Source organism: Athene noctua, chromosome 27 (assembly GCF_965140245.1).
Source record: "Athene noctua chromosome 27, bAthNoc1.hap1.1, whole genome shotgun sequence".
NCBI classification, from domain to species: domain Eukaryota; kingdom Metazoa; phylum Chordata; class Aves; order Strigiformes; family Strigidae; genus Athene; species Athene noctua.
Window position 1 is genome coordinate 2,193,012 of NC_134063.1, and position 13,513 is coordinate 2,206,524.

At 46.1% G+C, this 13,513-nt stretch overlaps 1 protein-coding gene across 2 annotated transcripts in view; it reads right to left on the minus strand.

Annotated features, from left to right (window-relative positions):
• PIP5K1C (phosphatidylinositol-4-phosphate 5-kinase type 1 gamma) overlaps positions 1-13,513 on the minus strand; it is a 50,297-nt gene that overhangs the window by 18,723 nt on the left and 18,061 nt on the right. For both annotated transcript variants that reach the window (XR_012635254.1, XM_074928216.1), the window contains exons 2-6: positions 6,720-6,751; positions 4,326-4,412; positions 3,895-4,025; positions 3,171-3,288; positions 1,087-1,239 (exon numbers count right to left, since the gene is read on the minus strand). Coding sequence is in view for 1 of the 2 variants with exons in the window: in XM_074928216.1 (XP_074784317.1) it covers positions 1,087-1,239; positions 3,171-3,288; positions 3,895-4,025; positions 4,326-4,412; positions 6,720-6,751 (521 nt within the window). In the remaining variant the exon portion in view is untranslated. The remainder of the gene's footprint in view (positions 1-1,086; positions 1,240-3,170; positions 3,289-3,894; positions 4,026-4,325; positions 4,413-6,719; positions 6,752-13,513) is intronic.

Here is a 13,513-nt window from a genome sequence, read left to right on the forward strand (position 1 = left end):
CAATTCATTACACCGATTGCTAACCAGGACAACTGTAGAATTCAGAACAGTGCAACTCCATTCCCATTCAAAACCCTCCACTGGATTTACTACATCCAGCAGGTAACAGGCAACACTTTCCAGGAAAGCTCATCCTGTCCAGGAACTTGACTGTCACTTGCAGAATCAAGTGACTGGCTGTCGGTTATATACACACACCTTGTCTCACCTTGGCAAATTCTTGCCAGTTAATACTGAGCAAGTGAAGTATTTTCATGAAAAGTGTATGATCACATAAATCAAATCCACTGCAATATGCACACAGATGGGGCAGCATTACCATCGCTTGCCATCACCTTCCCCTTGGCCTCTCCACAGCAAACCCCTGGGTGGTTCTAACTGAACTTCAGCGTCCTCATCTATAGAGCTGGACTCTTCACCACAGTTACACAGGAAGACAGCTCCTGTTCTACACACCAAAACATCACATTTGGTTCTGATTTACTGGTTGTCACCACTTGCAAGTCCTCTGGGTCTCAATATATTGCCTTGCTAGCCCTGAGACAGGCAACAACTATCTGCAGCAGAGTGGATGTGCAAAGCTGGCTGGTACTGAAGGAGTCTTTAGCTCAGTACTGCAGCTGGTAGGAGCCAGGACAAGCAGCAACTGCCTTCAGAGTAACTGTTAAACACCAGATGGGGAGATATCCAGCGACAGCACCAGTTTCCCCACAAAAATCAAGGTGGCCATGTTACTGCAATCGACAGCCATCCTCAAAGCCAGGCTGAGGCAGATGCACGGTGCCAAGCAGAGAAGATTGAATTAGTGGTGGGAAAAGGACACCCAGAAGCACACATCTGGGAAGCCATTTTCAGGCCAGAACATGCCTACAAGCCACGGCACAATTATCTGCCTCAAGTTTAGCCACAGAGTCTGCAAATAATTGGCAAGATTTGTGCTTCTTCAATTGCCTTCATGACACTCTGTTAACACTGTCCCTGGCTCAGGACAGGCAGGCCACAAGAAACCCAGGTGGAAGACATGCCCTGTGTGATGCTTTAGACAGAAAAACTGCCATGACAAGCCCAAGGGTGATTGATACACACCATGTAGTAGCCAGGAAGGAGCTTCTGTAGGAATTCAGCTTCCTTGTGCATCACAGTTTTTATGATGAATTCATCGTCGCTGGTGACATAGAAGAGGGAGCCGCTGGCACCAGGGTTCGACAGCTCTATCAGAGGCTCGTTACATAATGAATACTATGGAGGAAAAGAAAAAAGATGTTTTTAGCCCCCACTCGTTGCACCTTGAGTTCTTGAGGGCTTTCCCCAGCATGCTGTCTCCCTGTGAGATTAAGGGGCAGCAAAGCTGAAGTGAGAACTATTTTTATTATAGGTTAGGTCTAAGCAGCAAAGCCGATGGACAATTTACAATTAGAGACCGAGATTACAGTTCAGAGCATCCCAACTGCTCAGAATCAAGCTAATCATCTGCTTTCAGTAACATCCAGCCTTCACAATGACATCTTATCTTGTCCCATTGTGCGTGTACACGTGTATCACATTTAGGCTTCTTTCAGCACATTACCACAAGGGCAGATGGAAAGAGAGGATTTTAAGAGACATGCCAGTCTGCTCAGGGTACCACGTATGACCGTGCTGGAGGGAACACAATGCGCTGGCTGTTCTCAGCAGCCTCCTCTGGCCTTGTGCTGCCCTGCTACAGAGGATTTTTACAGCCATAACTCACCCCCCTCAGTCCTGCTAGAAACACATGAAAAGTATTAGAGCAGGTGTCCAAACAAGAAGAGGGATCAGCGCCGGGTAAGCACAGCAAGGGGTACTGCATCAGGAACTGAACTGGGAAGACATTTCTAGACATCAGTAAGCAAACAGCAGGTCCTCAAATGAGGACATGCCTTGCAGCAGCAAAATAAAAGAAGAAAGCACAAGCACGCACGAGCATTTTGCAGCCAGGTACCAACCCCAAGGTAACTGTGCAGGGCAAGGGGGTTCAAGGCAGTATCACGTCAGAGCTGCCACAGCAAGAGGTAAGATAGGGAGAGGGAGGGGCATAATCATGACATACAATATATAAGGGACATAATCAGAGCAATAAATTAAATGCTCATCATTACATACTGAAAACAGCTTTCAGCCCTGCACAGATTAATGATCCAGGACTTTATCAAGTTAATTATCTCATGCATAATTAAAGACATTTGCTGCTGTAGCAGGCAAGAGAGAATCAGGGGAAGCAGAAGCAACAAATCAGAGCTGTGACCTTTGCGACTGAGGCAGGCTCTTTGCCTCACCCAAGTTTTGAGCCACTCATCAAACCAGCCAGCATTATCTTGGATGGCACAGACAGGGACCAATGTTACTGTCAAACTGTGCAGTGGCACAGATTTGTTTCCACTCGTAGGTGTTCAGCTACGATTACCCCTGTCTACAGCTGAAGCCAGAATAAAAGGGCTATTAAGAAAGGTGGAGGGCATGCACTTATTTGGATGTATTGTTCCCTTCCCCGGTTCAACAAACATCCTTTTCCAAAGAGCAGGACGTCACATACATGCAAGGGACCAAGTTCAACCCCAGTGTACTCCAAGCTCCAACAGCTTGTATTACTAGGTATTTTAAAAACAGCCTTTCCAGCTCTGAGGAGCTTTCTGAGCACAAGAACAAGCTGTATTTTATTATGTCTTTGTAAGATGATTAAAATAACTACACTCACATAGCTCTTGAGTGAGTACACAGGAAAAATTCCCATCTTTGTCCTCAGAGCCCCAGGGGACATTACAGGGTTGCACCCAGCAGAACACAACTCCTTTTGCTTGTAAACACAGTACGTTATTGTCACCACAAGCAACAGAAAGGGAACCCCACTGCACAGCTTACACAGCACACACTGGATGCGGATCATTTCCTCTCCCTCCAGTGTAACCTTGTGGTAAGCTTAGCAAATGAAGACTTCGGCTAAGTGGTGCTGGTCTTGCTGGGACTGTCACTGGATCTCCTCCAAAACTGAACAGAGTCCCTGAATCCACAGCCTGTTCCCACTCCTTGCTGGGATCAGAACAATTCCTCAACACTTTTATATCTGTTTTAGGCAAGAATTACTGACAGCCTTGATTTAGGGGCAGATTTCTTGCATTACTCTAGATCATCTCAAATAAAGAAGGAAAACATACCAAATAATCATCTGGACGAATGCCAAAGAGTTCTCGGAAGTACCGAAAAGCCACCGGTGCATAGGTCTTGAACCTGAAGTCAGCATAATGGTGAGCCGGGGTGAGATTACTCCCTTCGCTGCACAGAACAGACATCACATGAGCAGGGCCTCTGCATTACCATTCACCAGATATGTACAGTCAGATCAAGGTGACAGTGTATTTAAGATTAGTTGAGCCTTGCAAAAAGACATCTTAGTAACAACAACAACAACAAACATCTTTCTTACGTGGCAGGACAATAGAAAAATAGGTTTTAAATTATCTACTAAATCTATTTCCAAACAGTGCAAGGAACAAGCACTTGCCAAGCAGAATATATTTACACAGGGCATATAGCTTTTAGGAGCTTTGTTTATTCACAGAATTAAAGAATGAATTTCTTCCATTTCAATCATGGTATAGCTCTGCAGAAAAAATTCTAAATGGACAGGTAGAAAGAAAAGCATGTAGGAGGCTAACAAACTCAAGCATACAGTACTGCATCTTACACTGTAGCTCCTTGCAGCCAGTGTACTGCAGAATCTAACACTTCCCACTGTTACGTTTGTATGTAATGGATGCATATTTAAAACATTCAGAGCATCCAACTCTGATCTAAAGACAGATGGAAGCTCTCTTGAAAAATCAGTGAGCAGAAAAGAAATAGCTCATCCACTCGTTTTGTTTCCCCTGTCTCCCTTACCTTGGGAAAAAAATGCTCTCCACCACGTAGAAGTCCTGCATCAGGACATCTCTCTCTGGCTTGGAGCTCAAATTGCCGACAGTATATCCAATCCCCAGCTGGATGGCCCCCTTCAGAGTGGATGAGGTGGTCTGACAGAAAGAAAAGGGCAGTCAGTAAGCATTTCACAGCAGATTATCACAGTAACATCCCCTGTATTAGGATACAGTCATGTCTGTGACTTCTGTGGGGTCATCTTGGGCACTACATACTGCTAAATGAGTTCAAGCAGCTGCTGAAGAGATGGATTAAGGCTTCCAGGCTTGCCATTTACAAGATTATGCAGTACAAGGGTGCTGCCTAAAATCTAAATCAGATTGGTAGCTATTGGGCCCCAACTTCTCAGCCTGCCACTGACACATAGCTCTAGCTCCCCACTCCCAAAACCAAACCTTTTTGTAGGTGGTTTCACCAGAAGCATCAACGCCTCGATGACCTATCTTCTTCCCTTGTCCAGGCTGTCCTGGTAGTGATGGTCCCTGCAATGAAAGAGCATGGCTAAAGCCCAGATCAGAAGCTGACCTGGCTGACAAGAACAAGCAGAACAGCACAGGCACAACCATGCTACCACAGCTGTAAAGGACAGAGGGATCGCTCTCTACTGCTGGAGAAGGGTACTTGCAGGGTGCAAGCAGGTGTAATTGGTACTGGCAAGCTTTAAACAAGGCTGTCTGAATTACATCTCCATCCCTCAAGACAGGATGAGTTACAATACCCAACCACTCCATCTGACACCCTCAGTACTAACTGGGCTGAGTCCTCAGCAAAGATGCTGAGCTCAGGAAAGAGCTTCCTTCCCAGCTGCAAAGATCGCCCCCTTGCTTCACTGTGGTTTCTCAATGACTTATAATAGTGATGTATTACATCAAACAGCAAGAGAAGTTTATTCTTAAAAATCCCATGCCCTCAGGTGTCATACTAATACCTTGCGCTTCAGTGGAGAAATGAGACAGATAACAGGGACAACACAGCCCCATGCCTGTGTTCACATGGAGATAATCCATTTAAGCAAATCTCATTTGTTTACAACTGAAAGGGCGAGCCCACACAGGGTGAACTGCACTAACAGCTCTTCCTAAAGTTTTGCAAAGAGTTTCCAGAAACACTGTAGGACTGCCAGTACTCTGGAGTGAGAACACATCTATTTCTACCCCATTCTCCTCTTCTACCTGTGAATCTGCCTGGGCCTTTTTTTTTTTTTTTTTCCTGATTCAGGAGTGAGCCAACTGTGGCTGCACCCTTTAACAAGGCACTGGAAGCATGTTTTGTGTTGTTTGATACAGTTCCTTTTGCAGCCCCTGGCACAGGGCCTCTGTACTCTGCCACAGAGCAACATTTCACCTACTCCCCAGCTCTCCCACCACCCCAGCCAATTGTGGAGCCTAGCAGACAGCTAAAACTACCCCTGAGCCACCAGAGACATTTTGGGGTTTGTTACGTTATAGAACAGCCAGACCTTGGATGTTCCTCTAAGCAGCACACAGAGAGACCCAAGGTCACTTCCCAAGTGACAATATTATATCGCTCTCTCAAGTGCTGCACAGACCCGTCTCTCAGCACTGATGTCTACAGCAGACAATGTATAATTTTGTTCTGACTACAGAAGTTCTTTGTGTTTTAGCTTTTAATCAAGAACTTGAAGCTATTTCTGGTCAAACCACTTGTACTTGTGGTATTAAGGGGCAGTCTTGATTTCTCCTTCAAAAATCTTATTTCCTACTCTGTTTTAAACATTTAGCACAGCCAGGCTTGCTTCCAAGTACTCCTCCAAGCAGTTGTGATCAGCAGTACAGCTTATCCCTTCCTTGCAGCTTCTAACCAACAAGCTGGATCCTATTACACACAAGCTCAAGCTGTATCGTCCTGCCTCAGCCACATGGCCCATCACCATGCTCTCAGAGCAATTAACAGACACAAGTATTGGTTAAGAGACTGTCATCATATGAAATGCAGTAACAAAAGTCTCTTCCACAGTCTCTTGGTTTACCTGTGACTGTTTCCAGGGCAAGAAAAAGCAGGGTTATTTGTGTATTGAACAAAGCACTCAACTTTCACAGAAGTTGAGCTTCCTACCATGTTATTTCTGGGAAAGCAATAAAGAAGCAAGTGTCACATTCCTGGCAGTTTTATGGGAAGATTTTGCTATTCATGTATACAAATGCTCATCATCCCAGGTGAGCAATGTAAAGGGGTATGTCAGAAAATTAGATCAATCAAGAATCATTTGAACATGATGCCCTAAACCAAAAGTGTGGGCTTCAGGGAACAGCTTTCAAGCACAGATCCTCCTACTAGATTCTTTGCTGCCAACTGTGAAGAGTTTTGCTCCAGAAGGTAACGGTGATTCAGCAACCTGTGACCTGGATTATCTGAGAGAAGATCAGTCCCTCAAGATGTTCCCGTTTTATGGCTTGACTGGCTCCCAGGAGTGGGTGAGACCCAACACAGAGATCTGGAGATGCCCAATTCTCCATTTATCACCTTCAGGTTCTGGTGTAAAAGAGGTGCCCCCAGCCACTCACAGACAAAATGGATCATGCAGCTAAAATTGGTGACATGGTGGGCATAATCCTTTCAGATCCTTTCTATGGCTGTGCTGATGCCAACATGGGAAAGACCTGCCACTAATTTTCTTTCTCCCAGATAACAGATATCAAATTTTCTGTAATCTTAAATGTATTCTGAAATCCTGCTTTGCTCAAAAAAGTCAGGCAGAAGTGTTTCCTACAGCTCTGTGTTCTCATTTTTCAGCATGGGATTTTCAAGGCCAGCTTTACACATCTCACCTCGGTGATGGCTGCCTTCTTTGGTGCTAGACCTGAGGAGAGAAGAGCAGAACATCAGTAAAAGTAGAGACATAAAAAAAAAAAAAAAACCCAAACCCACTGAGAAAATAGCTTAATGCTTCACTCTTTCAAGCGAGCTGGCAAGCTTTTCAAGCAGGTAGCTTTGCTGTTTTCAGTTTCACTAGTGCAGGAGGCTGAAGTTATAGGGGTCACTCGAACAATTTCGTATGCAGGAACACAAAGATGCACAATTCTTCCCAGCAATAATGTCTCCTTCAGTAGAGAGAGTTCTTGTAAATCTCTGCTGCAACGTGAGCAATAGGTCCACACTACACTGAAGAGTTGGTTACGTACAGAAGCCCGGAGACACACTTAAGCAGCTGCTTTCCAGCTACTCAGAAGGCACTTGACAAACTATATTGATAATTGAATCTATTTATAGAATCCAAAGTCCAAATGTATTGCAAAAAATGGATGCATCATTTATCTAACACTGCCTTTGGGAGAAGCCACCATTACTCCATTACAGTGAACGGTGAGAAATTAGGATTTTGCCTAAAGCTGTCAGATATATAATCACAGCTGGAAACGTGGGCCCAAACTCTCCTCTGAAACGAGGCCATCTTTCCACTTCCTAGCACAAGCCCAAGTTTGCAAGGAGCTCCTTATTTTTAGACAACAGTGAGAAGAAACTCCTCTGCCACCAGCTCCACAAGGTGTTTGCTGACCTGAGAGCCTTGCATGTGGGACCACAAGCTCCAGCCCAACTGGCTCCAGAGAGCCACCATGAAGAAAGATCAAGAGCTGCTCAAGAAGAGCTCCCCACCCCATCCCGGCAGCACAGCATTCCCTTGCCAAGGCAGCCCTCCAGCCTCCCCGAACCATGTCTGCATGCAGAGCCCAGTTATTAGGAGGGAAGCCCACTTGCAAACAATGCAAACCCGTGTTTCCATCTGTTTCCAGGTGTGAGTCTGCCATTCTGTGCTCCTGTCTGAAGTGTTCCTACAAGCATAGATCGTTAACCAACCCACAATCCTTTAGAAAGGGCTTCATTTCACAAGAAACCATCGAGTGGAGCTTGAGACTTTTGGCTCTGCAGATAGGCTCTTCCAACCCCTCAACTATTCCTCCACTTGAGGGCAACAGGTGGATCACACAATCTGCAGGTACACAAGTCCTCTGACTCGAGGAGAGGGATATGTACACCCAAGCTGGGGGGGTGGTCCCTCTCCGGGGGAGCGGGAGATGTCCAGCCCTCCCAGGTGAAAAGCAGGAAAAGCCCCAGAGGATCCAGCCCAACACACTGCTGCTTCAGCATCTCCCCCATCTGGCCAAGGAGGAACTATGATGATTTAGCTGGGGTAATGGAACTATGATGGTTTAGCTGCTTAACATCCTCAGATACAAGCAGTGATGCTTTGAGGCTTGTTTCAAAATGAACCTGAGCAAGAAGTTGGGTGTAACAGGAGCGCAACGCTCTGCAGATGACAACAGTGCTAAGAGAGTGCATGATTCAGTTGTATTTCAGGACATATTTCAGACACTGGGAAGCAAAAAACCAACAAACCCAACAAAAGGCCCTTGGTGGTCACAGAGGAGATGAAAACTGCTCTCCATCAGAAGTGCTGAGGTTATTTCACCATCATGATCTCTGCAAACTGGGGATCCCCTGGTGCAAAATGGGTCTTGTCAAGGTAGCAATCTCAACTGTCCACAGTGCAAACCCCAGCCCAAGAGCTTGACCCACTTCTGCAAAGCTGGAGTGGCACAGGAAGATTCACTGCTTGTTGTTTTGTTCTACATTGTGCACTCTAGTGCCCAGGTTTCACATTAGGAAGAGAATCAAGGGACTGAAGCAAAGGTCTGAAATCCTTCTCCCTCCCTGAGATACATTGCACAATCCCATCTCCACCAGGAGAAGGGGAGGTAAGCAGAGTGGGAGCCCCTCACCCAGGCAGAGCAGCTCCTCTCCAGCACTGCCCTGGGTTGCACAAGGGGCCGTCACCGTGTGTGATGGGCACCATGAAACCCCATCACTCCCTCCAGCTCTTTGGGACTGCACCAGCACACGGCTCAGAGGGCCACTGCTAGCTCAAAGCCTGCATTTTTGCGCTGAAAACTTAGCTCTTTGGCCTAAGACAATACAATTTTATGATTATTCAACAAAGAGCCCCACAATGGCCAGGGGAGCAGAAGATATGGCACTAAGTGAGCATTTGGCTAACGAACTTTCAGGGCATGGGCTGGAGTAGCAACTCAAGACCACAGAGGAACCTAAGGGGCAAGTGGTGCTCCAAGTTGAACACTGGAAATTGCTGGGAACACGCTGCAGCCAAGAGGGCCCTGGGCCAGGGAGACCGTGTTCTCCCTGCCATGGCCACAACCGCTCCCCTACTGCACTAATCTCTTCTCTGCACGTTGTCACAATTCCAGAGCAGGAGATTATCTTTAATTTTGTGATAATCACCACAAGTCACTTTCATTCCCAGCTTTTAAGTGTCTGCTGCTGTACACATACCAAAAGTGGAATCTACACAAACTGCCTGCATTAAGGAAAGGTTCCTTACCAGAGGTGAGGAACTGTGGATCTTCAGGAGAAAGGATGCTTCAGGTAGACAACAGCATTGCCAGTAAAACCTCCATACCCACCCACCCCCCCTTCCCCCAAGAAAAAAAAATTGCTTTATAAAATCAACTTGTCTAGGCAGAAAATGAAAAAAAAAAAAAATCTTCCACTGGCTACTTGGTGCACAGCACCCGGCTGTGCTCATCTCAAAGAACCTGACAGATGGCCCTGCAAAAACTGATTCAACTCCAGCTTCAGGGTTATACAGCCATGAGAGACAGCATTCAGGTTTGCGGGGAACAGAAGCTTTGCTGCAGGAAGTTTCAACAGTTAACAAGCTAACTGAAATGATTCTTATCTGATTTGGTGCAGCTTAGTGAGGCTGTATTCAGAAATGTGACAAATGGCTCTGGAAGGGAACCCAGGATGAAACCCCAGATTTCTGCCCTGCCTCCAGCTTGTGCCTGGCTTCTGTAGTGTGTTTCATGCACACTTGACCTGCTGCCTTCAGTTCCTCTTCTCATCAGTGCACAGCTCTGAGCTGACCCTATCCCAATGCTCAAGCTCCTGCGGAGCCTCAGAAATGCTTCGGTTGTGGCATTCGGCAATTCTCATCTCTGACTTAACATCTGCTTTTTGTCATATGCCTCTCTATTCACAGCCACCACCAGCCTGCCCATCCCTGCCACAATGCTGACACCCCACAGGACAGGGATGAATTTACTCCTTGGAAACCCTCTGCACATTTACTGTCCAACACAGAAAATGACTCTCAAGCTTTAGCATGGGCCAGAGGAGCATAAACCTACACAAGACTAGATATCCCTTTGCTCCTCTTATGCAATATACTGCATCAACAGATGGGTGTTCAGACATTTTTAGGCCCCTCACCCTCCATTCACATGTTTGATTGCTTGCTCCCAGTAAGCAAAGGCCAACACAGACCAGCAGGAAGGCTGCTCTCACAAAGGAAAACCCTCATCATCGTTACCAGGTTCATCAACAGCCTTATCGGTGCATCTGAACTCACAAAATGGTGCAGGGTTGGGATCAGAGCAGCTCCCTTGGCTTCTTCCAGCCCACAGACTCTCTAGATGCTGTCATCAGGGAAATGCAAGTGATGGCAGAAGATGATAAGTTAAAATTGTCGAATCTTTGGGCTTAAAAACAAATTTCATGAAACCCAGAAAATACTGCCCTGGATGTCTAAAACTTCGAATGAGTTTAAGTTCAAAATACAGGTTTCAAGTTTTGTTTACATGCAGAGAATAAATTTTAAAAACTGATCAAGGGAAAAAAAAGTCACTCAGATCTCTCAAAACCAGCTAAGGCAAATTGACTAGCAAGCCCCCTTCATTATAAACCTGGAAAAAGCCACGAAAGGCTTCTATCCACTGAAAAGGAATTTAAGAAAGTTTACAAACATCCAGCAGAAGCCTCCTTTAAGATCTAACAAAGAAGTCTTCTTTATAAGGCAGTATTTGATGCTTTATGATGCTCTAGAGAAGTCAAAGTAAATTTGCATAACAGGGAGATTTATCTGGACTCCTTTCTTGGGTCAGAGATGGTGCTGCATCTTTAATAAAGGCTTTACTTTATTAAAGTGTTTATGAGGAGATATACAATGTGACTGCAACTAAAAATACATTAGAATATAAACACCACGTAAGCTCTTCAGCTGCAGGCTGTACCAACATGACCCCTCCAAAAATGCAACAGGCTAGAGACTTGCCATTTGCCACTCACTCTCAATTGGGGTGGTAGTAATTGCAATCAAACATGGCTAGTTTTCAAAGTACATTCTCCAAAAGTGCCGGACCAGCAGTTTGTATTTGTTGCTGTTGGCTTTTTTATTTGTTCTTTGTTTTTGAACTACTGAGCTGACAGCAGCCTTTGCAAAAATGACATTTAATACTAACCCAGTGTAATCTGCTAGAAAGCCATGAAATTCTGACAAGTCACACACACGCTGAAGGAGGTCTGGATCTAATTTTACACTTATTCAATCAAAAACAAGACATGACACACCTGAGCAACCCATTTAGATGATAAGAGGTGGTGAAGACTGCAACTAGGATGCTATGATTGTTCAGACCACTCTAAATGCAGCCCTGTCTGGTCAATGCATTATGTACAAAAGCATTAAGAAACAGAGTGCTAAGACATGAGCTGTGAAAGTTAAAGGCTATACACATGTAGCAGACGTGTTGCAGTCAAAATACAGAAAGTCTGAAAATGAAATGCATCCATCAAACGAGACGGCTGTTACTTCCCGTAAGGGACTGCTGATAAAAAGATTAAAATTAAGGGGGGGGTGGAGGAAGACAATTCAGAGAAGATGCCAGAAAACACGTCTCGGCTGAGAAGCAGCATCTGAACTAGCACAGGCAGCCAGCCGGGGCTTCCTGATGAGCCAGCACGAGCACCAGGCTGTATCAAAAGGGAAAGGCAGAAAGCACCTCTGAATTTCTTCTCACACTTGAAATGTGCGGCTTCAGCTCCCAGCAAGCAGCACGCAGGAGCAGGCAGCCCAGGGCAGTCGTTAGAGAGGAGGGAACAGAACCCGGATGGATCCTCAGCAACCTGGAAAAGGCACCTACTGACAGCCTGCCCTTCCCAGGCATCAGAGATGACCTACTTCTGATCATTAAACACATTTTCTTCCCATAAAACAACACAATTTGATTAGGATGAGAAACATCAAGTAAGCCACAATAGTAAATAAAAAGTTTGGGCGTTCTTCCACCATTAAATGCAGCATCTCTTGGCAGAAAGAGCTGTAGCCAACTGCTCTGCACCCTGGCCATGGAGAACTGCTTCAATGGAGAGCTTGTAGGAATAACAAGGAAATAAAGCAATGTGAGAAATTATCCTTGTCATATAGAATCTACATAGAGCTTTGATACCAAACTGTATCAATTTTTCCCTGGAGCACTTGCTGAATGAATTTGTGGGATCATCTACACAAAACTCACACTGGCTGAACACAGCCTAAACTCTCTCTCCACTGTTTAGCCCCATCCGGGCCGGCGCTGAGGCAAGGCTTGCTCGGTCCCCAGGGGCAAACACGGCCAGGGGAAGGAGAGACCCTGCTCCAGTGCACCTGCAGCACAGGTAGCTCCACATTCCTCAGGACAGCTCAGTCACCGTCCAAAGTCCAGCAGTAATTTGCAGACAGATAGAAGTGCTGGCAGCACCGGGTAGTATTCAGACTGGACTACCAGGAGCAGCCGGAGATAAGTAATCCCATTTAATCCCACCTTGGCTGCCCTGCTCTCCTCCCCGTCCTCTGCTCCCACTTACCACCCACATCAGCTCCGTGCCTCGTTTTGCCATTTCAAGCACACAGGAACCACCTCCACTTTGTGGAGAGAAGATTACATTTCCAAACCATGATCTGATGCACCAGCTCTATGTGCTGCACTCTTTTCCCATGCCCTTTGTCTTCTTTATTTGAGCATAAACTTGTTAGGGGAAGGAATGGCATGGCTTGTACAAATTCTGGGAAAGAGCTTAATGTACCCTCTAGGTAGGACAGGGCCTCGGGGCACTGCCATGACACCTACCCAAGAGCAGTGACACAGCTTGCTCCCTCATTTCCACCCTGGGCAGCTTTTATCTACAAGCTCTTCAACTATCCCGAGACAGGCGGGCAACAGGAACCCCCTGAGCCAGCAGTGAGCCCCAAACCCAGTCCTGCCCCAGTCACACCTCCAGGTTTCTGATTGAGGGATTTGAACCCCAAACCAGAAGTGGTCTCTCTGCTCCCTTGCCAGCACTCCCCAGTCATCAAGTAATTTAAGCCCTGTATTACAGAGCCCAGCGAGGGCTGCTCAAAGCAAAGCCTATGGAGCATCACCACTGCAAGGGACTGCCACAAAGGGATGATTCTGCAGTAAAGGCACCTACCAGCCTATTTTATTTTTGTTTTTATGCAGAAACTCTTTCTGCCTCAGAAATAAATCTGTTTATTGCAGCTCAGGAGGCAGGGCAGAAGCTGAAGATGCAGGCGGGGAGTTAACACATTCCTCCCTCAGCTGCAGGTGCGGGACCGCATCCTGGGTGCAGCCCTCCTCGGGGAGCCACACTGCTGAGCCAGGACATACCATGCTAAAACGTTTCCTTGACAACTCCCCAGAAAAGCACTTACAGCACGGAAGCCCAATTACAGTGAGGAATGAGCAGGACAAGACCAGGGAAATGAAATTTAAAAAGAACTGATTTGTTT